This window comes from Daucus carota, chromosome 4 (assembly GCF_001625215.2).
Source record: "Daucus carota subsp. sativus chromosome 4, DH1 v3.0, whole genome shotgun sequence".
Taxonomy (NCBI): Eukaryota; Viridiplantae; Streptophyta; class Magnoliopsida; order Apiales; family Apiaceae; genus Daucus; species Daucus carota.
In genome coordinates this window covers 24,507,899-24,522,862 of record NC_030384.2, presented here as the reverse complement: position 1 = coordinate 24,522,862, position 14,964 = coordinate 24,507,899, and the positions used below count along the sequence as shown (strand labels likewise).

At 36.3% G+C, this 14,964-nt stretch overlaps 2 protein-coding genes across 11 annotated transcripts; both read right to left on the bottom strand.

Moving 5' to 3' along the window:
• Positions 1–1,500: 1,500 nt before the first annotated feature.
• On the bottom strand, positions 1,501–6,057 carry LOC108219110 (uncharacterized). Its single transcript, XM_017392396.2, has 6 exons — positions 5,689–6,057; positions 5,429–5,454; positions 5,146–5,232; positions 3,380–5,047; positions 1,972–2,032; positions 1,501–1,848 (listed from the first exon to the last, which is right to left on the bottom strand). Exons 1-6 carry the CDS (start codon positions 5,911–5,913, stop codon positions 1,765–1,767), a joined length of 2,151 nt encoding a protein of 716 aa, XP_017247885.1. The 5' UTR covers positions 5,914–6,057; the 3' UTR covers positions 1,501–1,764.
• A 3,566-nt stretch (positions 6,058–9,623) lies between these two features.
• On the bottom strand, positions 9,624–14,251 carry LOC108219281 (uncharacterized). Of its 10 annotated transcripts, XM_064092635.1 has the most exons (8): positions 12,829–13,077; positions 12,651–12,741; positions 12,152–12,283; positions 11,975–12,075; positions 11,499–11,640; positions 11,303–11,417; positions 11,085–11,161; positions 10,526–10,958 (listed from the first exon to the last, which is right to left on the bottom strand). In XM_064092635.1, exons 1-5 carry the CDS (start codon positions 12,936–12,938, stop codon positions 11,589–11,591), a joined length of 486 nt encoding a protein of 161 aa, XP_063948705.1. In that variant the 5' UTR covers positions 12,939–13,077; the 3' UTR covers positions 10,526–10,958; positions 11,085–11,161; positions 11,303–11,417; positions 11,499–11,588. The 10 variants fall into 10 exon arrangements, 8 of the variants coding, with proteins under 8 accessions (XP_063948705.1, XP_063948701.1, XP_063948704.1 ...); XR_001806565.2 differs by adding an exon at positions 9,624–10,063 and having other exon boundaries at positions 10,735–10,958; positions 11,085–11,640; positions 12,825–13,042; XM_064092631.1 differs by having other exon boundaries at positions 11,303–11,823; positions 12,829–14,251.
• Between the last annotated feature and the right edge of the window lie 713 nt (positions 14,252–14,964).

The following is a 14,964-nucleotide window of genomic DNA, read 5'->3' as shown; positions in this document are numbered from 1 at the left end:
ATTTTGCAAAATTATAACAATTTAACTGATGCTTCGTTCTTTAATCTTTGATTATAAATGTAGTGCAACATAATCCACTATACAATTGTGGTCCAGCAAAGGCACCAACAGGCTTACCTTGCTTAAAATTGTACTAGCGTTTACCTTGCTTAAAATGTTACATAATTCACTAACAACCAGAATAAAATTGTACTAGCGTTTACCTTGCTTAACCGAACACCTTATAAAATAGCTTACAAGTTACACCACAGAGATGAAATGAATTATAAGACATGTCAAAGGGGCCGTTTGGGCAAGCTTAAAAGAACTGACTTCTTACTTAAATTAGAGAAGTGGAGCAGAAATGAGAAGTAAATTAGTTAATAAAATGTTTGGAAAAGAAGCAGAAGCTGTGAGAGAGAAGCTAGCATTCTCAGCTTTTTAAAAGTACTTCTACTTTTTTACACAAACGGGTCAAGAGAAGCAGAAGACAGAAGCAACTTCTGCTTCTGTCAAACAAACAGGGCCAAAGTCTTCTTTTGCCCTGTAATTTCTTATAAACTTTCTGTCTAACATTACCGCACATAGGGTTCAGGTTGAATCATAAAAGTGTCGTAAATATCTGGGCCATTTCTTAAGTCAATGTAGCATGCAGATAGAAATAGCAAAAACATGAACCTTATTAACACATTGCACAGCAGCAATACATATTGGTAGAACCAGCTGAGAGGAATAAGGTTAAACTAAATTATACAGAATAAAGAAAAGAACAACTAGGAGCAAAGTTCCGACTCCAAACCCGTCAGAATCGTAGCCAGAACTCAAACTCTGAACATTTCCAGCTCCGTATCTCCGAGTAGGAAAGCACAGAGTAATCAAGTGTATTATAGCTAATAAAACAATAGGGAGAAGCAACATCAAGAAGGAAAAAAGGCCACTTTCCTCATCTCCTAGAAATAGAGGTATTATGAATTCAGATAAGTACAGTAAAGTCGGCCCGAAGATGATCAGACTAAGAACTCCAACCATCAGAAATGGAACCACGGGTGATGGCCCTCTGTTTCCCATCTGAATTCACTCGTTTGTCTCCGATCAGATGAAAGTGTTGGAGAGCACAATGATATAGAAGACTGATGGCAGTTGTAGCTGGTAAACCAATGTAGATGCTCAACTGTGGTTATATCCATCAAAATATACATAAACATATGCATAATTATAGATACAATCACAGTCATACATGCATGCAACTCACACATATTCAAAATTATGTCGCTTTTCATATCAACCAAACCTGCTTAGTGAAATTAAACAATAATAAGTTAAGCTGTTTACAGACAAGTTTAAAAGTATCACAATCATAGATACTAATTAAAAATGGCATGAGTCAGCTTTGCGATAACTTTAAGAGGAGATATGATCTATGATAATTATAAAAATCACAATATTGATCCTAAAAAATAGGCCATGTCAACATCACGAAAAGTAAGTAGAACTGCCCTGAAGGTAAGTTCTATTAGAATCTTCCAAGAACTGGTGTTCTTTCCCATGTCTCTACATGAAGAAAGGCTTCTTTGAATTAAAATATAGCCTGTGAAAAATATGTTTCTCAACTAAAAGGATACAGACAGGGTCATATAATAGTAACAAGGTATACGTTTCACAAGACCCTAGGAACAAGTCACGATCACAAATCTTCAGTATTAATACATAGTTCAAGCACTAAAAATTGACTGCACTAATGTCTCAAGCAACAGTACAACAAAATGAGAAAGACTACATTTGTAATTATCCGGTCAAATATTCTCTCCCAGATCTGTCCGGTCCTGCTGTAGCATTATAGTTCAGATGTTGCTCGTAGTAATTGATCAACTGGCATGAAATTATAGACATATCATTGGACAGGTCTTAGAAATTAACATAGATGTTAAATTAAAAAATATAGCAAGATGAAAGAGGAAACAAAACATGAAATATTAGTAGAGATGTAATCACCAGAAGAGGATAATTAGCCTTGAGGTATTTATTATCAACCATCACTTCTTTTCCATCGGATCTGTATGCCAAATAACACAAAATTAGTTATAATTGGGAAATATTACTCTCAGGATACCAGTGAACTGCATAAGAATATAAGAGACAAGATCTTCTGAAAGTTCAAATAGCCATGGAGTACCAAACAAGTTGTAACGCAACTAATAAAGTACTTGAGGTGTTTTACAGCTTAATCAATAAAGATCCAACTTATCCTTAAGCTTAAACAGCTTCCATCACACTTAAATTCACAAACCTCTTTTGAAGCTATAATTGGAAAATCTGCTAAGTTGAAAGACCAATTAAAATTTGTTTGTTGCTAAGGTACAGTTCATTCTCCGTATTAGTTATTTGTAACCACTAACCACCATTTACACACAAGATTTAGTAATTGTCGATGTTCCTGAAGTCCAAATAGCCACTCAGACACTCAGTGCATAATGTATTGAACAGAATATCATTATATGTGACATAGCCTATAGGGCTAAGCGATTTTTCCCAAAACTGAATAAACCAGCCAAACTGAAATTTACGGTTCTTTCTCAGTTTGATTTTGGTTTTCATTATACAAAAATCGATTGGTTTTGAATTCCTTTTAATAAAATATACAGGCCAAATAACGGAACCATACTAATAGAGCTTATTATATGTATATACTGGACTGATCCTTAGCCAAGAAGGCCAACCTATAGCATTTCTCAATCAGAAGCTTAACGATGCAAAGTCAAGGTACACTACATATGAGAAGGAATATTACACGGTAGTGCAAGCACTTTGGCATTGGCATCACTATATAATTCATAAAAAATTGTCCTTTGCTCTGATCATGAATCCCTCAACCACATAATTACCACATAAATAGGCAGAAGAAACCAAAGAAAAAACACGAAAATGAGATGAGTTCCTGCAAGAGAACCCTTTCGTCATTGAAGACAAAGTTGGAGTGGCGAACAAGGCCACTAATGCCCATACTTCAGAGACTACGGAAAGTCCAAGACAATGTGTCCCCCAATATATCATATCCTAAATTAAGGAGCACAGTTGTGCCCATACTTCAGAGACTACGGAAAGTCCAAGACAATGTCCTGACTTCATACACTCAACTTGTTTGCACACTTCAAACGTTTCTTCCAAAGTTATATCAAGATTTCTAGAAAGAGTAGCTCTTATATTATAGGTGTCACTGATTCATGGAAATGAAATACAAGATACAGGTAATCAAGTAAAGCTAAAGCATGTCATAATTTCATTTTTCACCATATATGTTCTAAACGCATAGCACCTAACAGATCAATGATGCTCAATAAATTCTTGTTAGGCCAGTTAGAACAAGAAAAGAATTTTCTGAAGTCAAAGGTAAGTCACAAACCTCTTGGCCATAAAGGTCACTAAGATGTCCGCTATAGATCCTGAAGATGAAAAGCTTATTGGCTTGATAATCTCGGTGATAGAAAATGTATCTGCACTATTGTCAGACGTGCTCCTGTGAACAGAATTTTTATCCCAGTTTTGTCCAGCTATACCACCAGCACGAGTGTTTTTTGTTGTCAGATCTTGTGCAGCATAATTTGTTACACACGGGGTTTGTTCTTGGTTAAACCGTTTCACAGACGCAGCCTTCCTTCTATTCCTCAAGCGGCCATTAGCTTGAACTAGTCCCTCCCCGTCAACCTTTTGATGTCCATTTTCAAAGAAAAATGCTTCTGATGTCCTTGACTCCAAAATATCTGCTGCCATCCTGCTCGAGTCCCCATTGATCACTGGGGTGCCAGCATATCCACCAGGGTTTACATCCATTTCATAGTGATCTTTTCCTTCAACTTGTAGAGGAATATCAATGGATTCATTTCCATTTCCTTGCCCTGTTGCAGCATAATATGTTACACGCGGGGTTTGTTCTTGGCTAAACCTTTTAACAGATGTAGCCTTCCTTCTATTTCTCAAGCGGCCATTGGCTTGAACTAATCCCTCCCCATTAACCTTCTGATGTCCTTTTTCAAAGCAAATTGTTTCTGAAGTATTCGACTCCAAAACATCTACGCCAATCCTACCTGAGCCCCAATTAATCAATGTTGTGCCAGCATATTCACCAGGGTTTACATCCATTTCATAATTATCTCTTCCTTCTTCAACTTGTAGAGGAATATCAACAGATTTATTTCCATTTCCTTGCTCTATTGTAGCATAACTTGTTACACGTGTGGTTTGCGGAGTTTGTTCTGGGCTGAACCGTTCCAAAGATGCAACCTTCCTTCTTTTCCTCAAGCGGACGTTAGCTTGGACTTGTCCCACCCCATCAAACTTTTGATGTCCATTTTCAAAGCAAACTGCCTCTGATGTCTTCAACTCCAAAATATCTACGGCAACCCTGTTAGAGCTCCAATTAATCAATGGTGTGCCAGCATATTCACCATGGTTTACATCCATGTCATAGTGATTTCTTCCCTCATCAACTTGTTGACGAATATCAACAGATTTCTTTCCATTTCCTTGATCTATTGCAGCATAATTTGTTATAAGTGCGGGTTGTGCGGTTTGTTCTTGGCTAAACCTTTTCACAGATGCAGCCTTCCTTCTTTTCCTCAGGCGGACGTTAGCTTGGTCTAGTCCCTCACTGTCATCTCTTTGATGTCCATTTTCAAAGCAAATTTGCGACTCCAGATTATTTATGTCCAACAAACCTGAGCCCCTATTGGTCAATTGTGTGCCAGTAGATTCACCAACGTTTACATCCTTTTCATACCCATCTTTCTCTTCTTCAACATGTGGAGGAATGCCAACAGATCCATTTCCATTACCTTGCCCTATTGCATCATCATTAATGATACCTCCCATTTCCGACCAACCACCATCTTCGTGACTCACATCACCAACAAAAGGAATGATAAAGTTTCCCTCATCAAACTTAACCTTCCCAGCAGTTACTGGACTAGAAGTAGACGCACCAGGAGTACCCTGTGTCTTCTTCTTACCTTGAGGCACCAAGCCAGTAGACCTCCGTTTACGCTTGCGTGATCTATGCTTCCCTGACCGCAAGCTTCAATCAAAACACACCAAAAAAATCAAAATATAAATAAATCAAAACCATCCCAACCACATTCTCCGAAATCAACATAAGCAACACAAAAAAAATACCCCTCTTCAAATGCTTCAATAACATCGAAACACGATACAAGATTCTCATACGGCTCCCAAGTGTTCGCCGTCTCCGGCCATCCCCGCCTATCACAAACAGCACATAAATCTTAGCACCATAATCAAACACCATCATTAAACACATCAATAAATATACCTTAACTGTTAAACCACTCCAAAAAAAGAAAAAAATTTAATAACAAAAACACACTTCCAATTAGGCAACTAAAACACTAGTAATAATAACACGAATAGAATAAAAAACAAATCTTGAATCACTTACCACTTAATTAGATACTGAACTTGCCCCTTTAATAACCAGCATTTGTCAAATTTCCATGCCACATAAACAAAAAAGCCCCAATTTTAGCAAACAGTGACATAATAACACACGTATATATAAACACTAAGCTCGCTCGCGTTCAGTGGAGAACAGTTTTATTTTAAAAACACGCGAGAACAATTGTTCTGCACTTTTTGATAATCTTAGAATTTTGTTATAGAACAACTAAAGAACTAACTATACATAATTATATAAAGCACCTTTCGAACTCGCTTTCGACGAACAGTTTCGATTTCGTAGAAGCCTTCAGCAAGCTTAGGGCTTAGTTCAGCTTCTTCATCGTCTTCTTCTCCATCCTGTGAGTTCAACTCACCAAATTCATTGTCAATATCTTCATTTTCTCTCTCGTCATCGTCGATTTCGCTTCTAATTTCGTCGATTTCCGGCGCCGCCACGCCGGAATTGATGGATTCAGTGGTGTTCATGGTGTTGGTGGTCGTAGAGGGAGATTCAGGCGGCGTTGTACGGTGTCCGGCGACTATCTCGCCGTAAAATCCCTGTAACTTTTCTGTATGTAAATGCGTATTCTAATTTCTAGTTGTGTATATAGACAGTCTTAACTCTGAAGTGTTGTTTTATGCGCAGTATTATTATCTTGGGACCAGGTCCCTGGCATACGGCCTGGTTAACCAACAGCCCATTTCCTGGCCGTTGGATGCATATCCAGCGGCCAGGATCTTATTAAAACTTTAATGTGTCCAGCGGTTTTTTAGCGCTGGACAGGGATTCCCCCGTCCAGCGCTAAAAAAGCGCTGGACGGCGCTAAAAAAGCGCTGGACATATTAAAATTGTAGTATGATCCTGGCCGCTGGATATGCATCCAACGGCCCAAAAACTGGGTGTTGTTTAACGCGTCCACAGCAGCCGGCTGCTGTGGACCGTTACCCTATTATCTTTTGCAAATATTTTATAAACAAATATATACTGTCAGTCAAGCATGGTTCTGAAATTAAGAGCTAAAATTGATTTACTAAATTGGATAAATTGCGTAAAATTTGAAGATATTTATATACTCCCTCCCCGACCATTTCTATGTACTTTTCTTCTTGGGATGTACCATTCAATTTTTTATTTTTCAAAACTTATAAAAATTGTTAATGGATCCTACCACTTCTCCACTTTTTCTTACATTTTCACACTACTTTTGCTCTATTATTTGTCTTTTTATACATTAAACATCAATGGGTCCCCACCACTTCACCCGTTTTTCTTTCTCTTTTCCACTACTTTATACATAGTTTTTAACCTCCGTGACCAACCCATTTGATAATAAATGGAAGGGACGCCGCTTCCGTTATTGCTGCTGGATTGGCTGTAGGGCTTGTTTCTATTGGACCTGGAGTTGGTCAAGGTATTGCTGCGGGCCAACCTGTAGAAGGTATCGTTATGGTTAGTTAGGTTTTTCATCTTTCTTGACTATAAAGCAATGTATTTCATCTGGCCGATCCCTAACAAATTATCTTGCTTCCTCGCAGCCGGGCCGGCTTGCTGCGAAATAGGCATTGGAAGAGGTCCATGGCATCTTTTATCTTAGCCGGAGGAGAAATTACCAAACATCTAGCATTCCCTCACGCTTGGCGAAATATTCCTTGTGTTAAAAAATAATTTTTCCAATTGGATTTCCTTTTGCAGGTAGAAGTAGGGCAACCTTGACGGATTTGGTAGGGCTAAGTGAGGGATTCCTTCGTAGATCTCCGGATTTCACCCCTACACACGAAATTCCACTCTTCAACGAATTTACAGTCCGTCCCCATTAACCGCTCGGGCATCGGCCCAGACTGAAGAAGAGCCCCCTCCTCAGAATGAAAGGAATGATCTCGTAGTTCTTGGGACCGTAGATCGGAAAGCGCCTTCTAAACCACCTCATTCATCCAAAAGAGAAGGGAAATGAAAAGCTAAAAAAATGAAGCCCATTTCAAAAAGGGAGTATATATGTTAAGACTATTAGTTAATTGGGTGTTGGCCCTAAATATTAAAATTTGGAGGATTAATGCCTCAAATATCAACATACCGAATATATGGCGTTGAAATTCGTCACGCCTCACCTTGTAGCGTTTTCATTTTTATCCAAAACATTACATTATGTAGCGTTTAATATTTTTGTAAAAATATGAAACGCTACTCAATGTAGTGTTTAAGGCTAGATTTAGGGTTAGGGGTGCTGGTCGTGGGCAGTGTGTTTATATCCACAAATTCAAGACGCAGCAGCGTTTATGGCGTTTTCATTTTTCTTATTTAATTTCAACCAAAACGCCACGTAGATTAGCGTTCCTATATTATTAATTTACTTTATTAATATGGTTCCTTGGCGCCCCTAAAGACTCAAAATAATTAGGATTTAGATCCTAAACCCTAAACGTCGGTCAATTTAATTTCAAGTAAATTTAATGATTCTAAAACTCAAATATAAACACTAAATGTTAACGATTGTGAAATTATATTATTAAAATGGTTACTCGGCTTTAGGGCCTTGCGACCCTGAAGTCTCTAATTAATTAGGATTTAGGCTCGCCCTAAAACCTCAATCCTAAACACGAGCCTAAACCTCAATCCTAAACACTAACCGTCGGTCAATTTAATTTCAAGTACAAATTAATCATTTTAAAACCCAAATATAAAACCTAAATATTAACGATTGTTAATTTATTTAGGGTCTGTTTGGGAGTGCTGTTAAAAATTGCTGTGCTGTCAGAAAAAGTGTTGGTAAAATAAGTGCTATTGTAGAAATCATATAACTGTTTGGTAATTTTTTGATATTTACTTATTTTGAGTTATAATATAAAAAAAATGTTTTTGGTGAGATTTTATAATGAAATTTATAACAGTATTCTGCAAAAGTTGAAAAGCAGCTTTTTCCAAAAGCATGGGAGGACCTGCTTTTTCTAACAGCAGCTTTTCAGCTAAAAGCTGCTTTTAGATTTATCAAATAGTTTTTCACCTGCTTTTCAGCAAAAACCTGATGTTGCTGTCTGCAACAGCAACCCCAGACAGTACCTTATTAAACTGGTTACTCGACTTGAGGGCCTCGAACTAATTTGGGTTTAGGCTCGAGGGTTTACAAAAACGTAAAAACGTTACTTCGTGTTTCGTTTTGGGTTTATATATTTTTTAATATCTAATAAAACGTAAATTCCTCTCTCACAAAAATCAGGGTTTAGAAAGCCGCCGTCTCTTTCAAGCTAGTTGAGGGGCTTCCCATGATTTCTTCTCCGGTGCAAAGCCCCAACCCCTTTGTTTTCTTTCATCTTCGTTGATTTTCTTTCAATAAAACCCATTTTTTTGGGAATTTGTGTGTCTCTCTTTTTGGACTGTGTTTGGTTTATCTCTCCTTTTGGAGTGTTTATGAGATTAGGGTTTTTAAACACTGTTCTAACAATGACTTTTATGTGATAAGGTCAATTGTGATGTTGCTGTATTCTGTGATGTTGGTGCAATTTGGATGTTGGAAGATCTTTGATTTCATTTTTAGCTTTAAGAAATTTTAAATTCTATGTGTCAAACGATCAGGAAACAAATCAGCTAATTGTTTTTAATATGTTATTTGTTTTCCAATCTGGTTGTATGGTCAGTTGTGAGTTTGTCCCAACTGTATTATGTTTTGGTTAATGAAATTGCTTTTATTTTGTGTCAGAAAAACGTTAATTTGTGTAACGTTCGGTGTATATCTATATATCTATATCTATATCTATATACCTATATAAAGGAAAATCCTAGGCGGCTGACGTGGCATAGCAAATTACTCGCACTCTTCTAACTCATTTCTCTGTTTTTTGAGCCCCTCTACTGTGTTATCAAACAATTACTCGCACTCTAATTAAAAGCTCCTGTTAAAACCTTCTGAGAATTCCAAACGATCATCATTAAGTTCAATCATTAACTTTAGTTATGATCTCCTAGTAGCTAGGATTCTTTTTATTTTTAATAATGATTTAGAAGTAATTTGCTATGCCACGTCAGCCGCCTAGGATTTTCCTTTATATAGGTACTAGTAAAAAAAATGCGCTTCGCGCGAGTGAAAAAAATATAAAATATAAAATATTTTAAACATCCTTATGATCTATAATATCCAAGTCTTTTTATTTTGTGTTTGTTGTGAGAATATAAAAAGATATTGATAGTTATAAAGAGTGTAAGATTGACTCAAACATTTAGTTATATTGCAATTTAATTGATTCCTTTTTAGGAAATGCAAATTAAAACAAAACAAACACCTTCTTTGGAACACCCAAAAAAAAGAGAAGCAAATAAACAGAATCTAAACCACATGTAAAAACTATGAAAGTAAAGCCCCGCTTGGGCAAGACTAGTGCACACAATTTTTTGTTTTTCTAAATCTTGAATTCCTTCTTATACCCATGTACCACCTCTTTCTATACTTTAGATTTGTCATCATAAATTAAAGTTCAACCAGAACTAAACCAAGTGAATCTACGTAGCTTTTGCTTTGCCTTCTGATTGCTGCAAGCAGATCATTCTTTGATCTTCCACTTTAATTATGAATATCCGCTGCATTAGATGAATTTGCTCATCTAGTTTAATCTCAACTATTTGCTTCCTCTATAAACTCTGGTTGACCTATCAATAAAGGAGTAAGGATTTTGGAAATAAAGAGTATATAATTATAATTGACATCAGTAATGTAATCAGTGTACGCTTAAATGCCTTGAAAATGATAGTAATGATTTAGTCGGCGTCAAAGTCCACAGAGATGATCTGTAGAGGTTGAGGTGCACAATATAATTTACAAGTACTATCATGTTGCAGAACTCACCACACTGCAACCATAGTCACTCAATTGCACATAGATATGATGCTTATAATAATATAAAACTGCGGAGCAGATGTAGTTATGTTTGTTCTTGTCAAGCCATATATCTTTGTTCCTATTTACAACCACTATTGATTGAAGCATCAGAATTTTAAAAACAAAGCCAATTAAAGAGTAATATTTCCAGTCCTAGCCTGAAATTTTAAAAATTGGCTCAATATAGCAAGACCGGTTGTTAATATTTATAACTATCTTCTACTAAAACTATGTAAAAAAAATTCTATTAAATTGATACCAAAGTATTCAAAGCTGTTGTTCCACAGAAGTCATAGACAGTGCACTGATCAACGAGGGCTTAGTTAGCAAGTAAAAATGCCTTATGATGAGAATTTCCTAGGTCTTCTAATAATTTATCATTGTTTAAAGCCTGGATTTTTTCATACTTCAAAGTACCACACTCATACTTAAGAGGTTCAACCTTCTTTTCCATCTCAGAAGCTTGATCATTGGCCATATTAAGACTACGCTCTGAAATCTCAAGATCACCTCTCTGTGATTCTATTGATATTTCCAGTAATCCCACTTTTTCTTTAAGAGAAACAATTTCAAATTCTGCATCATGCAATCGACCATTACTTTCCACTAACTGTTTCATGATCGAGTCCAAAGGCTCCGATGCAGTTTTTTCCAGCAGGTTTGTTTCTGAGCATGAGAGTGAATAAACATTTAGCTATTTTTTAATTTAATTGACTTAGTTTTTGAGTAAATGAGAGTGACACCTCATATAATTTTAAAATTAAGGAAAAATATGCATAAAGATGCACTAACCTCGCAACCATCCCCCAGGCCTGAAAAGAACTTTGCAGCACCATTTGCATCACACAAAGATCCAAAAGATAGCAGACCTGTTGACCAGAAATAACACTGTAACCATGGGATCGGGGAAAATCTGACAGTAAATTCCAGCCATGTGTGCAAACCAGAACCCGATCCCAGCCGAGGCACTAAACACATACCATCTAAATCCATTTTAACACAACACATACTATTGCAGTATAACAGATGTCGCATGTAAGACCATGCCTCCCCTTGCGGACGACACCATGTTAAAACAGAGAATCATAGCACACCCGATTGCTATGCAGATGGCACCAAAAACCACTGTAAAGCACTCTAAGTCAACCAATGCATATCACAATTAATAAGCTGCTGGAAAAATAAAGAGTTAATTAATTAAATTACAAAAATAGGAAAATTAGGTGGAAAGGCTTGAAAGATTCCACGTCATCCTCTCAAGAATCTCTACCATCGCTCTTCTTTGTCACTGGTTTCTCACAAGTCAGAAGATGGCCTCAAGCAGCATGAAAAACCCAAATCCCCTCTTCTGCAAACATGCCATTATAATTTAATAATCAGCGAATTATATTTATAACTAAATGTTTGATTTGTAATAAGCTTTATTGTGCTTGAAAATAATTGTTCCAGAAGCCAAAGCAGCTGCAATGTGGGCAGCAAGGTCTGAGTAGCTATTGTACTTCCAGCTGAGATTTGACCCGATCCTACTTGTCTAATAGAGAAAGAAATGTTTTTATTTGATTCCTCATAGATTATTTCTACATAATCTGACATCCACAATTACTTCAAGCATGAAAGAGTAGTCTATCATCAATTATTCATAAGGTAGTAACTGAATAAACCAATATACAGATATTACTTACCTGTGCCGCAGTTCGGTATATGCTGTGACCGGTAGAATTAGAAGTCTTGGGAAAATAATCAGTTCCCCACTCAATGATCTCTTTAACATGATTAAGCTCACCTGTAGCTTCATATTTGGCACTATAAGTAACAGAATCTAACATGTTGCAGATAAGTCACATAATCATCTTTCTCACCTCTAATCCACTAAATGAGCCTTTTCCGTGACAGCTGTCCAAAATGATTTCCATCTGCCAAACGAAGGTCATTTCGGCTTGAAAGTATGTATCAGAGTGAAAAAACAGTAGCCTCCAATAATTAAAATTCCCCTGTAACCAAAAAAACAGTATTAGTAACACATGGAACCTCTCAATGACCGGGAAACATTAATTCACAACTTCTTGACATTAAAACAACAAAAATAACATTCTAACATTTCCCAAAGAGAAGGACTAAATAGACAAACCACACACCAAACTGTGGTTAATTAAACGCAAACTAATAAGTAAAAACACAAGTATACACAATCTTAGAGGTTTAAATCATAATCAAGTCGAACATTCATCACTGAAATATAAATGCAAAACAATTAATCACAACTCACATTCACAGGACGCTACAAGTACACTTTAATCAATTTATCAAAACCAACAATGCAACTCTAAAATACATTATTCCATCAAATTATCGAGATACCTCAGAAGGGGCGAGACGGCGAGCGAAGGTGCGATTAGAGGTCTGGCCGACTCCGTGCTGCGACGTATTCACAAACAACAACTCAGATGGCCTTTAAAAAACACCCAAAAAATTACTGAGTAATTTATCAGCATTATGGATGGATGATAAATACAAAAAATGATTAAAAAATACCTACATGCATGGCGGAAGCTCCGGCTGATATTGAGATGGGAGCTCTGCAAGTGAAAAAGCTATCTCGGGCGCAAAGAAAGACACTAAAAAGACACAAATGTAAAAAGAGGTCATTAACTTTTCGTTAGATCTTTATAGCTCTCAGTTTTAAGAAAAAGATTTAATTAATAAAATGCAAAAGTCCAGAAAAAAGGAGAATTTGAAGGAAGGACTCTCAAGCATGCCATGTCATCCTGCTGAGAACCTCCTTTAAATAAATATAAAGATATAAAGATATAGAAGGAAAATCCTAGGCGGCTGACATGGCATAGCAAATTACTCGCACTCTTCTAACTCATTTCTCTGTTTTTTGAGCCCCTCTACTGTGTTATCAAACAATTACTCGCACTCTAATTAAAAGCTCCCGTTAAAACCTTCTGAGAATTCCAAACGATCATCATTAAGTTCAATCATTAACTTTAGTTATGATCTCCTGGTAGCTAGGATTCTTTTTATTTTTAATAATGATTCAGGAGTAATTTGCTATGCCACGTCAGCCGCCTAGGATTTTCCTTTATATAGGTATATAGATAGATATAGATTCTTAAAAATTTATAGTGTTTCATCATCTTCGTATTTCATTTTCAACCATGGATTATTTGGTTTGTTTATTTTTCGTTCATCACTCATCTTTTATATGGGTTGATTCATTGTAATGGTTTCGGGCATCTTCTTTCCGTCAATGGGAGATATGGATCTACGGTTGCTTCACAGTATTGCACAACATATGGAAGGCCATAGTTAGGCAGATGGGGATCTAGATTTTGCCAAGGGAGTTTTGGAGTAAGTGATGAAAAGTGTGAAAGAGCTATTGAGCTTCTTAGTTGTCTTGGACTTGATCAGATGATTCAAGACTTTTGTTCTTCGAAACTCTATAGTGATGTCAGGCGGATCATTTATTATTACAGGGACACAAGTGAATCCGAATATCTGTTTAACTTCGTGCCTTCTCTCAAGTCCGGAGGTTTGACTGCAAGAAGATCACCCGATTATGTTGTACTATCAATTTCTTCAGGATCCTCAACAAGAAAATATGTGCCGAATAAGAATGTCAGCAAAAGGAAAAATGGAAGGTAATCTGGAGACCTTGAAATGGAACTAAGCAGCGGATGAGTTGATTGCCGCTGCTGCTAAGGCTTGCAACTATCTGCTCCAAATGTTGAGTATCAACTAGATATGTTGCTATCTTTTTCCCTTTTCTTTTCTGGAATTACCATAACATTCTCCCACTCAACGGGATTCTATTCTGCAATTCATTCTAATTAATCTTGGTGGGAAAAGAAATAGGTTAAAATCACCATTTTTATTTCTCTGTAACTTATTATGCCTTTGAAATTGTGATTTGATGGATTAAGATATTGAAAATGGAATGACATATTCGTAAAAAATTTATCAGCTTTTGTGTATTAACTTCTCCTGCCGATCAATAATAAGTTTATTGGCAAAATCTATTCTTTGACGTATGTTCATACATATTCAAAAATTGAGTTGCTTCTAATCTTGGCATTGAGTTTTGTATTTACTCTGATCATGTGTTTTGTATATTTTATTCTTTTTCTTGTAAATATTTTTAAAAAATATTTCACAAACGCGCGAAGCGCGTTTTCTCACCTAGTTTTTTTAATATAAAAACTTAAACGGAACATCGTGTAGCTTTCCAGTTAAATAGAATAACGAAACTAGAAAAACGTCACTAAATGTTAATGGGGCCCTTTTTCTGCAATAACGTTATTTTGTCCATTATTGCCTATTTTTTGAGGATGAGGGCCTTCTTTCTAAAGATTGTGGTTTCTGAATATATCAACTTTTACTGCCACGTTCATCTTTTGTAGGAGGTAAGATACATATATTTTTGATTGCCCATTACTTATCGGATAAATTGTTTAATTACATGTATAGAATTTGAAGAAATTTACAGTATGCCAATCAATCATCGAACGTGCCACCTTAATCTTTTATTGTGGGATCGTATTTTTTTCAATTTTTATTTTTTGGATTAGGAATCATTTTGATTAGTTAAAGCGTTTTGTACTGATTCAGATGCTTACAATGCTCCGGAAAAGTATGTATGAATTCACCAATAAAATTAAATATTATAGTT

Excerpts from the sequence above, each read along its gene's own strand:
- LOC108219110 (XM_017392396.2), bottom strand. The coding sequence starts at position 5,913 with ATGAACACCACTGAATCCATCAATTCCGGCGTGGCGGCGCCGGAAATC. Across the intron at positions 5,233-5,428 it reads GTTCAGTATCTAATTAAGTG|GCGGGGATGGCCGGAGACGG; the intron begins GTAAGTGATTCA and ends TGTTTGTGATAG. Across the intron at positions 1,849-1,971 it reads AGGCTAATTATCCTCTTCTG|TTGATCAATTACTACGAGCA; the intron begins GTGATTACATCT and ends ATTTCATGCCAG.
- LOC108219281 (XM_017392644.2), bottom strand. The coding sequence starts at position 12,938 with ATGACCTCTTTTTACATTTGTGTCTTTTTAGTGTCTTTCTTTGCGCCC. Across the intron at positions 12,284-12,650 it reads GCCGTCTCGCCCCTTCTGAG|GGGAATTTTAATTATTGGAG; the intron begins GTATCTCGATAA and ends TTTTGGTTACAG. Across the intron at positions 11,824-11,974 it reads TATACCGAACTGCGGCACAG|ACAAGTAGGATCGGGTCAAA; the intron begins GTAAGTAATATC and ends TTTCTCTATTAG.